General features: G+C 35.5%; 1 protein-coding gene across 8 annotated transcripts in view; it reads left to right on the plus strand.

Moving 5' to 3' along the window:
- Positions 1 to 19,795, plus strand: part of PSD3 (pleckstrin and Sec7 domain containing 3) — a 487,816-nt gene that overhangs the window by 412,326 nt on the left and 55,695 nt on the right. For all 8 annotated transcript variants that reach the window (XM_036228767.1, XM_036228768.1, XM_036228769.1 and 5 more), the window contains one exon: positions 18,573 to 18,643. In XM_036228767.1, the coding sequence (XP_036084660.1) occupies positions 18,573 to 18,643 (71 nt within the window). The remainder of the gene's footprint in view (positions 1 to 18,572; positions 18,644 to 19,795) is intronic.

Raw genomic sequence — 19,795 nt, forward strand, 5'->3', positions numbered from 1 at the left:
TCAATAAAATGATCCCTTTATCATGAAATGACCTTCCCCATCCCTGGTCACATTCCTTATTTTGAAGTCTGCCTTATCTGAAATCAATGTGGTGATTCCAGCTTTCTTTTGAGTGTTTGCATGATGTACAGAAAATTGTTTCTGGCTTTTTAATTTTAATTTATAACCTTGTCTTTAAAATTGTTTTATACAGCATATTGGTAGGTCTTGCTTTTTACTCAGTAGATGACAATGTCTTTTAATTGGAGCATTTAGACCATTTACATTAATAGTAATTATTCATATAATTGATTCTACATTTGCCATTTGTTATTTGTTTTTTATTTATTCCATCTTTTATTTTTTTCCTTTTCCTGCCTTGTTTAGGAGTGTGTGTGTGTGTGTGTGTGTGTGTGTGTGTGTGTTTCTGTCTTTTTTCACTAGTAACTTATTAGCTAGGCCTCTTTGTTTACAAATTATAGTGACTGCTGTAGTGTTTAAGTATGATCTTTAACTTGTCACGGTCTACCTTCAAATTTAACCACTCGTGTAGCTTCAGACCCTTATGAGAGGTTCTTTCTACTTTGATACATATTGACTATTTCTGGCATACTGGGGGTTTATTTTGCAGTCTCAAATTTCTATTTAATATTGTTTTTTTCTGCTTGAAAAATTTCCTTATAGTAAACTCCTGCTGGTGAGAAATGTTCTCATGTTTCATTGGCTTTTTAAAAACGCGTATCTTATTTTTAGGAATTTATGTTCAATTCTTTGGCATAAATGTTTTTTCTTTCAGTAATTTTAAAATGTATCATTGTTCCCTGACCTATGTGGTTTGAGACAAAAAGTCTGATGTCATTCTTTGTTCCTCTGTATCTAGTTTGGTTTTTCGCCCCCTCCCGCTGTTTCGAGGTTTTTCTCTTTATCTTTAGTTTTCAGCAATTTTGTTATGAGGCGCCCTAATGTGTTTTTCTTTTTATGTTTTCCTTGCCTCGCATTTGTTGAAGTTCCAGGATTTGTCAGTGTATATTTTTCACCAATTTTAGAAATTTTTCAGCCATTGTTTCGATTGCACCCACCCCTCTTTCTAGGACTCTAGTTAGATTTCCATATGTTAGACCACTCAATATTACACAGAAGGTTCATTGAGGCTCTGTTCAATTTTTTTCCAACTTTTTAAAAATTTTTATTACTTTATTTTAATAATTTTTATCAATATGTCTTCAAGTTTACTATAATGTTTCGCATTTCATATATAGTATTTTTTATCATTGAAACTGCAGTGTGAATCTTTTATATCCTCTGTTTCTCTTTATTAAGTTTGTATTTTTCTTAATGTTCTAGAGCATATTTATCATATTTACAGTAGCTGTTTTAAGATCCTTCTCTCCAGATCCCTTTCTATCATTTCTGGGATATTACATATTTTAATTTTTCTGCAGGTTCTAGGTCATACTTTCCTTTTTCTTTGCATCCTAGTTATTTTTGTTTGAATGCCAGACATTGTTTCATTTTTTCAGGGCTGGATTTAGTTATACTTTTCTAAATAATTTTAGATTTTATTCTATTGTGTAGATAAGTAACTTGTAGATTAACTGAATCCTTCAGAAGCTTGCCTTTACCTTCATTATGATAGGTCCAGAGCAGCTTTTATTCTGATACTTATTTAGCTCCATTACCAAGGCATTATTATTCTTCTTTAGACTCTATCCAATGCCCTGGTATTATGAAGTCTTTCCACTCTGTCCGATGAGAACAAAAACTATTCTTAGTCCTGTCTGAGGTCTCAAATCGTTCATTCCACTGTTTTTTGGTGGTTCTCTCCCATGCATTCAGTAATTTTCTTTCGCATGTATTCAGATCAGTGTTTCAGCCAAAACCTGGGGATTCCTCTGCAGATCTCCAGAGCTATCTCTTTGTGTAACTTTCCCCTCTCTTTTATTATGCTCTACAAATTCTAGCCATCTCAGCCTCATCATACTCCCTCTTTCACTACTGGCTTGACATTTCCTCCCAGCAGTGCTGTAATCTGGGGCTCATTTGCTCCGTTCTGTTTGGAATCACAGTCCATAGTCACCTCTTATACAACGTCTGAAAACTTTTGTTTTATATAATTTTCATGTTTTTCCATTGTCATGATAGAAGGGTAGTTTCTGTAGCAGTTAATCTTTCAAGGGCATAGGTAGAATTAAACTGTTTACTGATCCCTTTTGTTAAATTTCTTTTTAGTTTCCTCATACCTCAAGAGACCTAATATTTATTGACCTATGGAAGTGATAAGAGATTCTAAGCCCTTGAGTACAATTAAACTCTTTAGATATGTATTTAGAGAACCAGAAAGAGATTTCTTTTCTTCCTGGCTAATCTCCATGCTCCCCCTACCCCAGTCTTTTGGACTTTCAGTACCGTCTGGTTGAACTGGTTTATCTTAGTGTTAGACTGCTGCTGCTTCTGGGAAATATACCAGAATGCCTGAACTGCTGCCGAATGCATCTGTTTTTCTCTTTTGAGAGATGCTCACTGAAAGCATTTCTAATACATTAAATAAAAACAAACGAGCTTTCCGGGAATGGGAGCTCCAAATAGTTTTTGAAAGCCTGTGTAATGATACCTTTTGGGCATATTTATACTCCTAAGTCTATAGACACTTATTTGGATTCATGTTCAGTTTAACTAGAGCCATATTACATTTGTACATATAGAGAAACACGCCGAGGTTCTCTGGTGACAGATATTACTAAAAGATTTTAATAAGTGAAGATTTGGGTCAAAGCTCTATAGAGAGATTAAAACCCTAATTAACTTGTCTCTAAATGACCACTTGTCTGACTTAAGATTTGGTATCTTTTATTTTTTTAATTAACTCTAGACTCATTTTGTCAGATCGCATTCATAATTGCTCATATAAATATTTTAAAAACCTTGGAGGTTTCCTTTGTTTTGTTTTATTTATTTATTTAGCCTTTTAAAGATGTACTCAGCTCAGAAATTCTACCTCCAGGAAACATATCATTATTAAAAGCAAACATTGTACCTCTCATAAAAGTATATGTGTTTATCAAACTCATTAAATCTGGCATTAAGGGAAAGCTTTGAACAGTCACATTTGGAAAACTAAATGTGTTTTGATTTTGTCAGGTAGAATAAAAAACGAATTCCGTATAAGCTCTTAGTTTTACCAATCTGATGTAAGATACTTGTGGAAATCAGTAAAGTAACGGGAAACAAGGTACTCAAAATATAAATGTTCTAAACGATTATAATAACAGTGATAATTAAGTGATTACTCTGTATTAGTGCTTTATCCTACCATTCTATGCACTAACTCATTTAATCATCACCCTATGAAGCAGCTATTATTATTATTATCATCATCATCATCATCATCCCCAATTTACTGAGGAGGTAATTGATCTAAACATCTTAGCCAAGGCTGTAATATAGAATAATAAGACATCTGGTGGGACTAAAATCTGCTTATAGCAAACTAATTGTAGCATATTGTTAAAACCAGTGAACATGAGAAAATACATGCTTAGAAAACACTTAAGTTTTGTTTTTTTGTGTGTGATCAGGACAGTCTGTCACTATGTAGCTTGTGTTTAAGTGACTAGAGGTCTCCAATTAGGGCCAGTGAGGCCTGAACATCTCTCTTACTTGGCCAACACAGTGCTTTCTTGAAAATTGAATTTTCAAGTTAGGCATTTTCTGGTTAGCCATAGTTTTCACAACTTCCTATAGTGTCATACCAAGCCTCTTTACACAATAATTTCTAATTTCCTGGACCCAGAGCCTTTTGAAATTGTCACACACACACACACACACACACACACACACACACACACACACTGATAGCGTGCCAGAGTTGAGGGTAGACAGATAAACAAGACTACACATAGTGCTATATTTTGTTCTAGTGGTATCAGTGTGGCAAGAAATGAAGTGCCTGTCTAGTTTTTATTGCCACAACCGATAAGCTGAGGTGCAAGTCATGAATTTTTTTCCTACATAAATTAAGCACTCCTCAAGTAACTAAGACTATATGTGTACAGAGATTTATATTAAACATAGCCTCCCTCCTCTGAGGAACATATATTTAAGCATACTATTTAGAGGGTAATTATAACCTAGAATAAACAGTACAAATTTTTAAATACATCCACAGTTAGCTAAAGTACCACATAAAATGTTCAAAATTGAGTGGAAGAAGTGCCATTTGGACCATGCTGACATTCTCCCAGATAACAAGACATCGAAAGGACAGTGGACAAGGATAAAATCCCAGAAGCAGCAATGTCATGTTTGTCATAACGTGATGTATGAAATAGGAAGTAACTCAGAGGATTAGGAACAACAGAGATTCTTCAGTCAGTGGTGCGTGAGGGCGTATGTGAGATGTAGGTGCGCAGAATGTGCATGTGTGTGCAGTGGGGGATGGAGGCTGTCCCCCACAGATGAAAGAAGTTAGGTGGTAAAAGTGGAGAGGGATGCCGAGGGAAAGCAGGGAGAGCCCCGTGACACTGCTCCTACAGAGAGCAGGAAGACACCGCCTAACCCAGGAAACAGAAAATGATGTAGTGAGCATATGCTTAACGGCTCCTGAGGTCACCAGTAGAAATGCAAATAAAAAACCCTACAAATATATTGGAATAGAGTGGTTAGGTTTGCCAAATCCTCATGCCTCGTAGCAGAAACATCAATAGAGAATTTTACAACCTATTAATACAGCACCTCGTTTGGGGATATGATTGAAATTAACAACCCAGAGAAACAGCTCAAATATTAAAGTGTTTTCTTTTGGGAAATGGGATTGGAGGAGTTGGGAAGAAGTGAATCAAAGAGGCTAATTGTATGAACAGATCACTTTAATAATTTTGAAATATTTTAAATCACATTGCATTTCCAGTATAGATTCTTCACTGATTTTACCCACCTGAGATTTGTTTCTAATTTGAAATATTGAAATGTTCATTGCTTTTTAAGGATGTGAGAACTATATTTGGTTCATATTTTCAATCTTATTTTAAATACTCTGGAGTGTTGGCTTAGCTTCTTGAGAAGGTTAGGGAGATTCACTCACTTTAAAGGGGCTTACATGCTTACCTGTCAACAAAGGTTTTGAAAATTTAGTCCCACATGTCAAACTTGAGAGAGTAGATGCTATTCTGAGTCACACACACTGAAAATAGTTTATAATGACAATGCAGGCAGAATTCTTTGCTATTGTGTAACACTGGGAACAGTGACACTATAATTAAGAGATAATAAAAGTGGAATCGTCTTTTTTCCCCCCCCAGAAGACAGTTGTTACAGAAAGACTCTTTAAGTGGAGGCAAAGCAAAGTGATTACTTTAAAACCAGCCTAAGCCGCACCCCTCCCCCCACCCACTCCCGCGGGCCCGCCCCCCCCCCCCCCCCTCCGGCCTCCTTTCTGCTTTGTGTTCTGAGGCAGGAGGGTCTGTCGTGAAGCAGTTTGAGCTGCTCACACAAAGTCAAAGAGCATTGCCGACTGGGCAGCCCTTTGAATCTTGAAGAGTCATTTGTCCCTGGCAGTCTAGTTTTGGTGGCATTTTATCTGTCTTTCGTGAAGAATGCCTCTTCGCAATTCTGCATTTAGAGTAAAAGAATAAGTTTTAGGTTTTTAAGTTTCATTTTAGTGGCTCATGTCTTTACATTAAAATCCACCCTTTCCTGCAGTGGATTGACGTTGGTTAAACAAGGCCACCCACCATTCTCCTCAGAAGCAGTACTTTTGACAAGGACCTGTGGAATAGAAACTTTATTCTTATAGAAACCAAAAAATCTGCATTCAGAACCTATGACATATTTCTTTCTGAAAGAGAAATGCACAGTTTTCACTGCATCTGATTATTCTCTTTGTACTGTTGACTCGTTCTGTTTACATTTTCAGTTTAGTTAACATTTAGGAGAAAGAAGAAAATCACGATGTCTCTGTTATGGTTATTTAATGCAGTGTTTCAAATCCTCCAATAATCTGATGAAAATATGAAATTAAAAATATAAGACTGGTTTCCTAAAGGAAATAATTACAGTGCTAGAAATTTATGTACAAAAATTTTACCCCTGGATAGTACAGACTTAAGAATTTGAGCTTTAAAACTAGATAGGTGCTTGATTCATTTTAAAAGCACTTTCAAGCACCAGCTGTGCGCCAGGACATTCACTCTCGATAGGGAGTAAAGGGAGGGAGAGGATATACCTACGTAGGCATCATGCAACTTAGAGCTGGATCACAAAAGGAAGTCCATAAAATCTTTGGACACGAAGATCGTGATAAATTTATTCCAGTGAGGGAATAGGAGGCCATCAAAGCCTTAAGATGAGTTCTGTCAAATGCGGCTGATAGGTATGTAGCACAGTGACACATAGACAGAACCTAATTGGTATTTTAGCTACAGAATATCCTCATCATCATTGTCATCATACTCTTGGAAACAACTTGATGGCCAATAAAAGATTCACTGAGTAAAATATGGTAAAGCAATACAGTAGTATTCTGTGCAATCATTTTTAAAATGACATGTCACATATGATATATATATATGTAGAAGTGTTTAAAAGAAACAAATGTAATATCCCAATTGTGTAGCAAATGTATGCATAGTAAAATGATTAGGACATATACTAAAATGTTATCGGTGGTCGTGTCTGGTGGTTAGACTGGTGATTTTATGTTTTTCTCTGTGATTTTTCTGTTATTTTCCCTTATTTTTTATTTACTTTTTTATTTTTGCCATTGACACTGGACAAATATAACTTACGTTAACAGGGAAAATCAATATTTTGTGTTCAACATTTGTTAATACATGGAATATTTTAAAGTCTTGATGAAATATAATTATGCCTAAAAATGTAGAAAAATGTTTCTAAATAATGACAAATGGAAAACGGTATAACACATGTTTATTATAGCATGATTACCAATAAAATAATGACTTAGGGCAAGATAGATGGGTATTTTTCTTCTCTTTTAAAAATTCACCTGATGGCCGTTGTGTTACTGTTCTTACCGTAAATAAATTGGGGAATAGCGAATAATTGAGATTGTGGGGGAACGTGGTTTTGTGTTGTTTTAGCAGCACTTAGTAATTTATGTAAAGGCTGCTTATTGCGATACTCCTGGGAATGGACCCCTGTTTCTCCTTGTACAGAAGGGTGGGAAGCACAGTAGAGCATCTGATCTAAGTAAGTGGAAGAAGTTTGGCCCAAATAGGAAAAGCTGAGCTGAACATACAGTGGCATCACTTCAGATGCAGCCCATGGCAGTGGCCTGTTTTCTGGCCCTGGCGCATGGGCAGCCTTCTCGTGAAGAACCACATTTCGGGAGGATCTGGCAGTCGCTCCTGAAGCTCTTAAGTTTGGGGAAGAGCAGTTAAACTGCTGTAACATTTCCCAGAGAACAGATGCTGTCTGGAGGCTGTTCATCCTTGCCCCTAGTAATTATTGATCTGCAGTAGCTTTTGCCCAGGAGCATTTTAAAGGTCCTCATGGACCTTGGGCTATTTTATAATCACAGAAGCTTATTTGAATTGCTAGTTGCTGAAGTGCGTGCTCAGCAGGGTCTTTGACTCTGACCAGTTTGTTAGCCATAAGGTGCTTGTGAAACTGAAGAAATCTGATTTGGTGTCACTTGATGAGCCTATTTATCTGATTCAGCAGTTACCTGTGCTTCTCAGATAGAATGTAATTTTATTTTAGCACTTTGCTCTGTTTTATAATGAGCTCTAAAAATTATTCCAGAAATTATGAAAAAAACCTTAGTATGCTTGATTTTCTTGGAGTTCAGTTTATAACTTTCACTTACAATGAAGTTGTTGAACTTCAGTAACATATTACCATGTCAAGTTTTTTAAGATGGTTATTAAAAACAGTAAGTTCTCCAGCATCTTCCTTCAGTTTATAAGAATTATGAGCATGGCGACTATAGTTAACAATATTGTATTGCATACTTGGAAGTTGCCGATCTTAAAAGCCCTTATCACAAGAAAAAAAATTTTGCTACGATGTATGTTGACAGGTGTTAACTAGACTTACTGTGGTAATATTTCACAAAATATACAAATATCCAATCATGTCATATACCTGAAACGAACATCATGTTATATGTCACATACCTCAATTAAAAAAAAATGATGAGATCGTGTTTGTTTCCTAGAATTTTGAAATTCCTTACCACAGAAGTTTGTTCTTGAAAACCTGTAGTAATTTGTCAAATTATATTTGTTCCTTATGAGCCTTGGTCTTTACTGATACCTTATTTTCATACCCAACATTACATTATCTTGTTGAAATTCTCTGTACCAAAATTTTGAACTGCCTCCTCTTTTTAAGCAACCTGAGTTTTCTAATGTGTTTCACCTGAGTGATAGAGATAACTTTCTTTTTAATCTTCTCCAGTGTCGTCACATTATTTACATCCCTGCTTAGGATATCTGATTTTATTCTCTTTGTGTGTGTATGTTTTTAATCTGCTCTCTGGACACAGCAACAAATCAAATAAAGTACTTACTTGGAGGCTCCATTCTAATGTAAGGGAGAGCTGAATACTAACTAGGTGGTGTGAAGTGATCCAGAGGGCGAACAAAAAATGAGGTGAAGAGGGAAGGGAGTGGGCAGGTGCTATGTTGCATAGAGTGATTCAGGAGCTCTCTGGATGAGGTGATATTGAGCAGAGACCTAGTCGAAGTGAAGGGTCAAGTCATGGTGATATTTAGAGAAGGAACGTTCTAACCAGAGAGAATATGAGGTATAGTTAATCTGTCAAAATTCTAAAAAAATATATACGTATTGTAGCACTTCTGTTTTTCCTGAAAAAATAATTATATATTCAGAGTCATTTTTGTGTTCCTTGCTGCCTACATGCTTTTTCCTGTACCCTTAGCTTATGATGATATGGTCTTGTTATGTTCTGCCCTCTTTTCCACCCTGAGCACAGGTCGTTTAAAATTCTTCCTGTGCTTTTAGTAATGGCCACCAGTGAAGCCATCTCCTAGCCAAGTAGAGAAAGATATTTATAAGTTAAAGTTTATACATTTCTAAGTTGTTTATGCGAAAAGTTCTCTGTCAGCTTTTGTCCCTTCTTCCATCATTTATTTTTCTTGTTTACACTTATGATTGATCTCCCCACTATTAAGACAGGGCCTGGGACAAAATAGAAACAATAAACATGTTAACAAATGTGTTGCACTCTACCCTCTCTTAAAGGTTAAAGATGTACCTCCTTTCTCTTAAAAATTCATCAATAATATCAAGGGTATTTCTTCTCAAAATATTGAAATTAACAAAGAAAAAATTCTGAATACATGAGTGAAATTTTAAAAGTAAGTCTTTGTGTTTTAGCATGCAAATTGGATGCATTTTTATTTAACAGGTAGTATCCTTAACTTTAAAAATATACTTTTAAAGGATTCACATATATTAACTCATCTAATTTTCAGAATTATCCTATGAAGTAGATACTGTTTCATTTGTATTTTACAGAGAAAGGAAGTGAAGCATGGAGAAGTTAAATGACTTGCTTGCCAAGGTCCTTCAGGTGAAACCAGGATTTCAAACCAGATGCTCTCTATAAAAAATACTAGGTTGACTTCTGTCCAGGGGTCATTTTAATAAAGCATGGTAGTAATTAGCAATGTTATGAGACTTCCATAATTGGAATCTGCATTTTGACTCAATGTCTTAGTCCAAATAATATTGTAGAGTAGTTGGAGGTCAAAAGAAAACCATTTTTTTTTTCCTTCAAAGTCCTGCTGAAAATGAAATCCTTATTTAAAATCTCTGGCTTCCAAATTTTACTTAATAGAATTAATAACTTTCTCCTCTCTTTACCCATTGAAATCCCATTGTGATTTTTTTATTAGTGCCATGCTACCATGTGGTTTATACAGCTTATCATATTGAGGTGAGTCACATTGTTAATGTAACTGCCTCTATATGAAAACTCTTAAAGGGTAGAGTCCGTGTTCTAATAACCTTTATGTGATAAACATTGTAACAACATTGTAAAGTAATTATGGTACATTTTAAAAATTTATAGCCAGAGACATCAGGTGACTTGTCCAAAATCAGAGAAATATGGCTATCACAGTGTGAATTAAATCCGTTTCCCAGTACAGAGTACTTTCTGCCATTCTAGAAAGATCGATTTAGGGAAAGAGCCTTGACTTCTTAAAGAAATAAAATCATTTCCAGAGTGAATATTACCCTTCCACGGGACATCTTAGGGAGACTATTCTTCCAATTTTCTTTTGTTTCATGTTCTGTTCTCTATTAGTAATATAAATGTATTCCTTTCATATAAAAGGAGGAAACCTTTTTCTGGGAGAAACAGTAGGTATAGGTTATACTTCTGGTTCCTTTAAGGCTGCCCCAGTTTTTCTTTTTATAAAATAGAATTGACTACATGTAATAGTTCCCAATCTTAGGGACTAACTGATTTTCCAAAAATGTGTGAGTTGCCTTACATGTTTCAAGATAAGTTATTTAAAAATATAAGATAATAATAGTACTATTTTATTTCTACCACTCCGTTATAAACTTGGGGGTAATTAATACTACCAGTTGCTTAATGTCATGTGACTCATCTCCCAAAGGTAACTTCTGTTATGCACAGCTTGGGTTCCATTGCTTCAAGCAAGTCATCCGAAAGTGTCTGAGTTACTCTATTAATTAAGATTTACTATTATTTCATGGTGGTGCCTGAGGATATTTTATGAAGGGAAGTTAAGTATAAATAAACAAGGATCACCCTTAACCTCACTTAATGATTTGTACGGCTATTATCTATGAATTTACCTAAATCTTTTGCAAACCAGAGTCAGAAAACAGACTCCTCCTGCCTGAGTTGTACCTTCACCTCCTCAGTGATGTAGAACTGGAGAGTGTGCTTCCTACCAAAGCAGGAAGAATCTCACCCAGATTTTGGATATTGTTAAGAAGATAAGATAGCAACTTTAAAAATGTCTCATGCAGGCCATCGTCAGCAGGTTTGATTTGGTCCATGGTGTCTTATTAAAACTGTTTTAATTCATTGCCAACATTTTAAAACATAAAATATTTCACATAAACATCCTTTTCTTTTTTTTTAACCTCTCCCGAATACTTAGGATGGTTTCGTTTTATTTTCTAGTGTGGCCATCCACCAAGACTGAGGAGCAACTTGTCTTTTAGATACGGGAGTGCACTCTCCAGTCCAGAAATGGCTAATCATTTATTATAGTATCACGTCAGTGTTAAGCATTTTCATCTTGGTTCCCATAGGCATTTCATGTAACACCTGATATGTTGCGTTTAATACTGTTCCTACAAGACTACTCATTACACATGGGATGAAATAACTGCCTGAATTTTCTGCATCAGATAGAATTGAACATTTAGTTCATCATGTTCCATATTTATGATTCCAAGCTCACTGAGCAGTCTGGGGGTTCTCATGGAGAGTTATCTGTGGGTGAATGTGCAATATATGAGCAGTACTAGATTTGAACCTCAGTTCTTTCACTCCCTGACCTCAAGTCCTATATATATTTAAGTTTACTAATTATTAATATGGGAATAATAAGTGTGGCTGGTTATAAAGCTGTTTTGATGTTCAATGAGGTAATACCTATAAAAAGTAAAAATGTCTTGTGCCTTCTACAATCTAATATAGACATATTCCAATTGTACAATTCCGAAAGAAATTTGCTGAGCACGTCTCTTTTTCCGAGTTCAGCAAGGTGTTGGATTCATTTTGGAATTCTCTCCTTGGTATATTATTAATGTCTTTCTCCATTAATATGAGGAAATGAAGGTATTTTGCAAAGAACTATCACATCCTCACATTTCCCCTATTTTCTAGCCTCCTAGGGCCTGTGTGGTTAATCTTCAGGCCACGCGTGACTCAAGAATCCTTTCACATTAGTGTGAACATGGCTTACTGACTTTCTCTACTCTGGGGGGGGGGGGGGGAATGTTATTTTTGTCATTTTACTGGGGCAGGAAAAGAATGTTTTTCATGCAACAGACAAGAAAGATTTTTATATTAAAAAAAAAAAACAATGTACATACTATGTCTTTTCTATGCATATTAAGTCTGATAATAAACTTGAAGAAAAGAAAAAAGTAGGTGATCAGGAAACCCAGAGTGAGGAGTGGTCAAAAACAGGACAAGATTTTCATGTAGGAAAAAATTATCTTCCCCTTGAATAAATAGATAAATTGGAATAGTAAGATCTTAAACACAATCTGTTTCCATTTCAGTTCAGAAGAAATTAAAATTGGGAGTACAGTATGCAAATATAAACTTTTGCCTGAAGCTTTACACCTTTGGTGGATTTAAAAAACTAAATAACTTTATTTCTGCTAGATAGTCATTATTACTACTTACTGAATATTTTGTTGCTCAGTAATATTTTCTACCTTCCTTTTGATGAAAGAAGGGTGACAAGCTGTGCTGTCATTCCCAGTTATGCATTTAGCTGTTTTGCAAAGATCAGCGGTAATAATTGAAGCCAAAATAATATTTTTCACTCTGCTTTACATTGCCAAAAAGATTTCTTCAAATGTATAATAAAGGTAGATGAGAAAATTAATAAGAACTGATTTGTAATATTGAAGATTTACTACTTCCTGTAATATCACCCATCTTTGGAACAACTGCCAATTTTGTGTGTGTGTGTGTGTGTGTGTGTGTGTGTGTGTGTGTGTGTGATGTAGAATAACAATTACAGGAGACTTTTGACTTTTTTTTTTCTTATTTTAACCTACAGTGGTTAACAAACAGCCCCCCGACCAAGGCCAATAGTCAGGGAGTATGTACTGGTTCAGTTGTACAGACTGTTTACCCTGGATATCTCTTCGATCTTGATTGGGCGGTGTTTGTTGTGATAGGTCAGGGTCCATCCTGAATCAGCTATTAAATAATTTAAATATTGCCCCTATACCTCAGAGTTAACCAAGACATTGTAGCCTGAGTCTGGTTTAACTGGCCTTACCCTGTGTCAGGAATATGGTAATTTCCTCTCTACCCTTCTCAAGTTCTTATGGCTAGACTAATTAGAAAACTGACACAAGACCAAATTAACAGGAAGGAAGAAAAACACAACTTAATATGTGCACACAGGAGATCATAAATGATGCCCTTAGAAATAGTGAACCAGCCAGCTTTTTACACTTTTTAGACAATAAATTTATGAAGTGGCAGGGCAAAGACACTTAGGTTTAGGTGCTCATTAGTGAGGAATCTAAACAAAGTCTTGACTCAGGTAGTAAATTAATAAAGCAGTGACGAGGTTTGTTATGTAAGCTTTTCGACCCTGAATTCTAGTGATCAGGTGTCTCTCTCAGCCCTACTGGAGCAGGGAGGGCACCTGTCACAGGGGAGGTTTATTTACTGCATTCAGGGAGACAAGAAAAGGTCAACGTGCCCTTTATCAAGGTGCTGTTTATCAAGTAATGTTAAATCAAAGTAATCGATATGCCATTGTGGGGTATTTGGGGGAAGCTTGCCCTGGGCCCCAACATCTATAAAGTTAAAATGACCTGTACCATAGGGAACCAAGTGTTGTAGGTTAGGTGGGGTCTTAAGATTCCATATCTATAAAATAGGGCTCCCTCATAGAGTTGTGGGCTTTTAATACACATCAAGTTTTGGAGCAGTGCTTAAAACAGTATGTGTTCAGTAAATGTTGGCTGCTGCTATTACTATTGCTGTAATTATTATTGCTATTCATATTATTACCCAGCAGAAATGTTGGGTGGGTAGACCTGAGAGGGCAGGCAGACTCAGGAGTTGTGCCTTGGTTCTGAAATCCATAGTTGTGAGCAGAGGTACATTTGAAGGTCCTGGAGTTTGATGAGATTAAAGAACACACCTGACTGTTGCAAAGATTGTTACCTGGACAGTTTTTCCTTCTTAACATACCCTTTGACCATATTTCCTTATCTGAAATGCCCTGTACAGTAGCTTCTTGAAGAAGTAGCTTACTCTACCTCTCGGAGCTGCAAATGCAATTAATAATGGCGATGTTAGTGTGCAATAGAGGCAGTCATACATAACCAAAAGAACTGTTTGGCTCAAATAGAATGTATGTTGATAAAGCTAGCCTGATGCCCAGAGCACCATAGTATATGTGCTCAGTTAACATAACTGTCATGTCCTTTCCTTCTATTTATCTTAATTTATTTTATACCTCTATCTGTATTTTGACCTTACTCTTTCATCTGGGCAATTATAACAACCTCCTTACTGGTGTTCCTTTTTCTAATTTCTCATTCTGTCCTCAGCCCCTATCTCCTATATGCTACCCCAAATAAATTATCACTAGACTACAAATTTTTTAAATATTTTTTTAAAAGGAAGGAAAAAGAGCCTGAGAGTCTATATTTGGCAATATGATGGCCTACAAATTTTGAAACTCTTCCATTATAATAAAACATTTTAAAATGGTAAAGTATTTTCACATTTGGGGCGGCAAGCTAACCCTGGGGCTACTTAAACCCTCAGGGCATCTCTGGATATGGGTGCCCATGGAGGAGGATTGGAGTTAGAATTACACAGCTTTTGGCACAAAAGGACAAAAGATGGAGAATATGAAGGAGCAATTAAGACACCTGTGGAATGGAGCCAGATGTTAAAGGGTATCGGAGGTTACAAATGTGGAGAAAATGGAGGAGAGACAATATTCAAAGATATAATGACTACAGGTGTTTGGAAATGATATACAAGAAGCCTAAAGAAAACCAAGCTGGATAATTTAAAGAAAATTATACTTATACATAACATTTAGACTCAAGATAGACATTCCAACAACAGGAGCCAAAAGATAGTGAAATAATATCTTCATAAGAAAAAGTAATTGTCAACCTAGAATTTTTAATGAGACGACATTTTTATATAAACAAAAATGGAAAAGGATTTACTATTAAAAGACCCTCACTAAAGGAACTTCTAAGTATAGATTTTAAGAAGTAATTGAAAATCTTAAGTACAGAAAGCAGTAATGAATAAAAATAACAGTAAGCATGAAAGATAATGATGTCTATTTCAGTAGCACTAAAGAAAAACTAAAGAAGTAGGTGCCATTATCATATAAGGTAGGAAGCAGGTGATTAAAATTAAAGAATTTCAAGATCTTGTATTTTGAAGAAGAAAGCAATTGATTATCATATTAAAAATGGCCATAAAATAGAATCTTTTGGAGAAGCTCAGTAAACACCTATTCACAATAGACATCCAGATTTGTTAAAATACATCTTATCTACCAACCTCTTTATAATTAAAGCCTTTAAATAGGATACATTTGATTTCCAATTAACAATCTCTCATGTCTCCCATCACATTCATTATGTAACTACAGCCACAACTCTTTCCCCAATTATGTATACTTAGTATATGCTATGAAATCAGTTTCAACTCAATCTTCAGTCATCATCAACGCCCCTCATTTATTGGTGTCTAGACCATGTGTTTCACACAAGAAGCCTCACCAACAGTGCAAAAGTCATAGAAGCGTTATGTGTGTGGCTTTAAAATCGAAATGGTTGAGCCTGCCTTTAGAGAGCCTTCCCAGCCTGCACAGTGGTCCCTTTCTTCCCTGAATTCTACTCATCTTTGCCCATTCCATCTCATCTGTAAAATGGAGGTGTAATAGTACCTTATTTTGAGAATGATAGTATGAGTTAAAGAGGTTAGTACATGTAAAATCATTTGGAGCAGTGCTTTTATTGCACAATACATAGATAATGTTGAGCTTTTGATTCTACGTGATCTTGTTAGGAGACTTGATTGCTTGCTTCATTTAAGCCTAGTTGATTGCTTCAACTAGATTATAATTGACAAAAAACAAGGCTGCATTTTACACTACTTTGGGAGATGGAAAAGTAGAGAATGCAATACAAGGTTAATACTGACTTACAGCATTAGTCACCCACGGGTGACTTAATATCACATTTCAGTTGGAAAGATGTTTGGGATCTGTTTCTAGTTAGCTTAGTGTGGTAATAAGAAAGAGCTGTTCGAAATTTTTGTGAACATGGATTCACAGAGAGATTTCTACACTTGAAAAGTGGAAAAAATAGATTTGTAGATTGTGGAACTAATGGAATCTCAAGATGAAGCTAAACTAGTTTTAGGGCTTTGTGGCAAGCCTTTAAAATCCAGGACCTATATTCCTCCTATTGAAAACATGAGGGTTTTTTTTTTTTTTTCTAAATTTCTTTTCAGCCTCAGCCAGTGTTTTGCCTTAAGTTACATGAATTATCCACATTTTAAAATGGAGCAGCCAAAATCCTGAGAAGCTAAGGGACTGTTTCAGGAGTCTCCCAGTTAAGGGTTGGTGGATGAGAGGAGAGCTTTAAGGCAAAGTCCAGAAACCAGCTGGTCTGCTTCCCAATCAGGCAGCCCCACCACATCATGCTGCCTCTGGACCCATTCTGATACCCTTTCTGTGTCCTGTGCTCACATTACTCGTATCAGAATTTGACATCTACTGAACAATAGCCAGTATTTGTTTTTTATATATATATGTAATGATCTGTGGTTCTATTTATAATAGTCACTTTTTTCCCCTTTATAAAAGAGATTGTAGTACACTTTTTTTTATTTGTTATTTTTTCAATGACAGTTGACATTCAGTATTATTTTATATCAGTTTCAGGTGTACAGCATAGTGGTTAGACATTTATATAATTTATGAAGTTATTCCCTCTGATAAGTCTAGTACCCACCTGGCACCATACATAGTTATTACAATATTATTGACTATATTCCCAATACTGCACTTTACATCCCCATGAGTATTTCACAGCTACCAATTTGTACTTCTTAATTCCTTCATCTTTCTCATTCAGCCCCCTAACCCCCTTTCATCTGTCAACCATCAGTTTGTGTATCTGTCTATTTCTGTTTTATTTTGTTCTTTAGATTCCACATACAAGTGAAATCATATGGTATTTGTCTTTCTCTGTCTGACTCATTTCACCTAGCACAACACCCTCTAGGTCCATGCATGTTAAGATCTCAAATGTTAAGATTTCATTCTTTTTTATGGCCAAGTGATATTTTCATTGTATTACATCTTCTTTATCTCATCATCTATTGCTGGGCATATCGTGGCTATTATATCTTGGCTATTACAAATAATACTGCAGTGAACATAGGAGTGCATATATCTTTCCGAATTAGTGTTTTGAATTTCTTCAGATAAATATCCAGAAGTAGAATTGCTGGGTCTTAATGTAGTTCTATTTTTAATTTTTTGAGGAACCTCTATACTGTTTTCCATAGTGGCTACATCAATTTGCAATCCCACCAACAGTGTAGGAAGATTTCCTTTTCTCCACATCCTTGCCAACACTTGTTTGTCGATCGTATACTTTTTTTGTAATTTATTTTCAAGTACACACTTTTAAACCTTACATAGTAGAAACAGATGGGATAATTTTTAAAATTTCCCCCTGGAAACCTGCAGAGTGGATATTTTGGGTCCTTTTTTGCCAGGTGGATATCTCAGTATGGTGTTGGCAAGAGCACCCGTGTTCTGTAAGCAGAGATTCACCTGATTTCCAAGTCTAAGGATTCTTGAGTCTTCAGTCAAAGGGGACTTAAAGGATTTAAATCTTAAGAATAAGGTACTTCCTAATTTAATCATGTATCCAAGTTAAAGACAGCCTAAAGGCTGCCAAATAATTGATAAAGGAATAAAAATAAATATCCCTCCCTACCTATTTGGGTAGGCATGTTTAGAAAAATAACATTCAGGTAATAACGTTTTCCAGTTACAGCTTTATTTTGTAGTCCAGGAAAGCAGAAACAAAAGGAATGTAAGAACTTCTGAAAGAAAATTTATTTGCAGAATTTTTATGAGCGTGTCTAATGTCTGCCTTGAACTGTGCCAGGTTCTGTGAATTCTAAAGATGGATACTTTTTCTTAGGTCATTCACAATCTACTAAAAGAGAAACAGACAAAAAGATAACGTTACAATGCAGCAGGTTCTGCAGCAGAGGTATCACAGGTTGTCGTAGGAGTAATTATAACTAAAGTTATAGTCTGGTTGGTGGGTGTGTGGGAGAAATGCCAAGGGGAGTTCTTTTATATTGAGACCTTTTACTTATGATTCCTAGAAACTTTGTTGAAATTGTAGAGGCTCTGGTACATGAGCCTTTTATACTTTTCTCTTCCATTAATATGTACTTCCAATATGTCTCTTTTGCTTTCCCAGTCTTTCAGTCATCTTTATTAGAGTACAGACTGTAGATCCATGCTATCCAAATTCAGATTCCTCCTCCTCTTCCTAATCATTTGACCATGAGAGATTACTTCTCTGTTTCAGTTTCGTAAAAAGCAAGAGTAATAGTACCTACATCTCAGAATTATTGTGATGATTAAATGAGATAATACATGGAAAATATTTTTAGAATACTGGCTATTATACATTAAGCTCAAGAAAATTTTAGTTTTCATAATTACAAGTTTTGGTAGCTAGTAAACCAGGAACATTAAAACACAGACTCCATGTTGATCATTTAGGTTCTCTTTCTAAAATGCTAATTTCTGTCAAATAAAATTTTCCATATTTTCTTTCCTTTCTAGCTCCAAGAGGCAAGCGAGGATGGAAAACCTTTTATGCTGTACTAAAGGGAACAGTCCTTTACTTGCAAAAGGTAAAAAAAAAAAAAAGCCCTCAAAATTTTATGCAATGATAGACCAGTTACCCACAAAATATTCACTTTGTACAAAGAGGCCACAGAAAATACCCAAAAGACTGTTTAATTAACATCTAAATTCTTTTTTGGATTTGTTTTGTTCCTGGTAAGATAATTATTTTGGAAATTATGCATATAACATGTATAATATTTTATATATGTGTATGTGTTTATGGTGAGAGAGAATGGATGAGCTGTGTTCTAATTATGTTCAATTAGAAGTGTTTAATATAAGTTAAATTACACTTCACAAGATGTGTGCAGGTATAGAACTATGGCAGCACTTGTTTCAATGGATATTTATACTGTAAATTAGTTATATCTTTTATTTATTGTTAACAATATGTTTTTATTTAGTTATCTTCATTTAGATTCTCCCTAAGTCTACAAATATAGCATACCAAAATTTGAGATACAGCAAAAGCAGTACTAGAAGGGAAGTTTATAAAAATAAAGACATACAATAAAAAAAAAAGAAAATATCAAATAAACAACCTAACTTTATACCTCAAGGAATTAGAAGAAGAACAAACAAATCCCCAAGTTAGTAGAAGAAAGAAACATTAAGATTAGAGCCGAAATAGATGAAATAGAAACCATAAAAACAACAGGAAAAAAAAAATCAGTTAAACTAAGAATTGGTGTTTTGGAAAGATCCATTCTTGTGAGGCAGATCTAGCAGTGATGAACTCCATCAGTTATTTCTTATCTGGGAAAATCTAAATCTCTCCTTTATTTTTAAAGGACTGATTTGCTGAGTATACTATTCTTGGTGTACAGGGTGGTTGTTTCAGCATTCTGAATATATCATCCTACCCTCCTCTGACCTACAAGGTTTCTGCTGAGAAATCCTATGATAGTCTTAAGGGATTCTCTTGTATATGGCAAATCACTGTTCCCTTGCTGTTTTCAGAATTCTCTCTTCATCTTTGACTTTGGCGACCTGATTATAATGTGTCTTTGTGTGTATGTCTTTGGATTTATCTTCTTTTGAGTTGGGAAGTGTTAAGGTTTACAGCATCGAGCCACCCAGCTCTCCCTTGTCCTGAGTTCAGCTAGGCATCCAGAGTATTCCAGCTCTCTCCATCAGTGCCCCATGTCGGGTGAGGC

Source organism: Rousettus aegyptiacus, unplaced genomic scaffold (assembly GCF_014176215.1).
Source record: "Rousettus aegyptiacus isolate mRouAeg1 unplaced genomic scaffold, mRouAeg1.p scaffold_m13_p_11, whole genome shotgun sequence".
Lineage (NCBI taxonomy): Eukaryota > Metazoa > Chordata > Mammalia > Chiroptera > Pteropodidae > Rousettus > Rousettus aegyptiacus.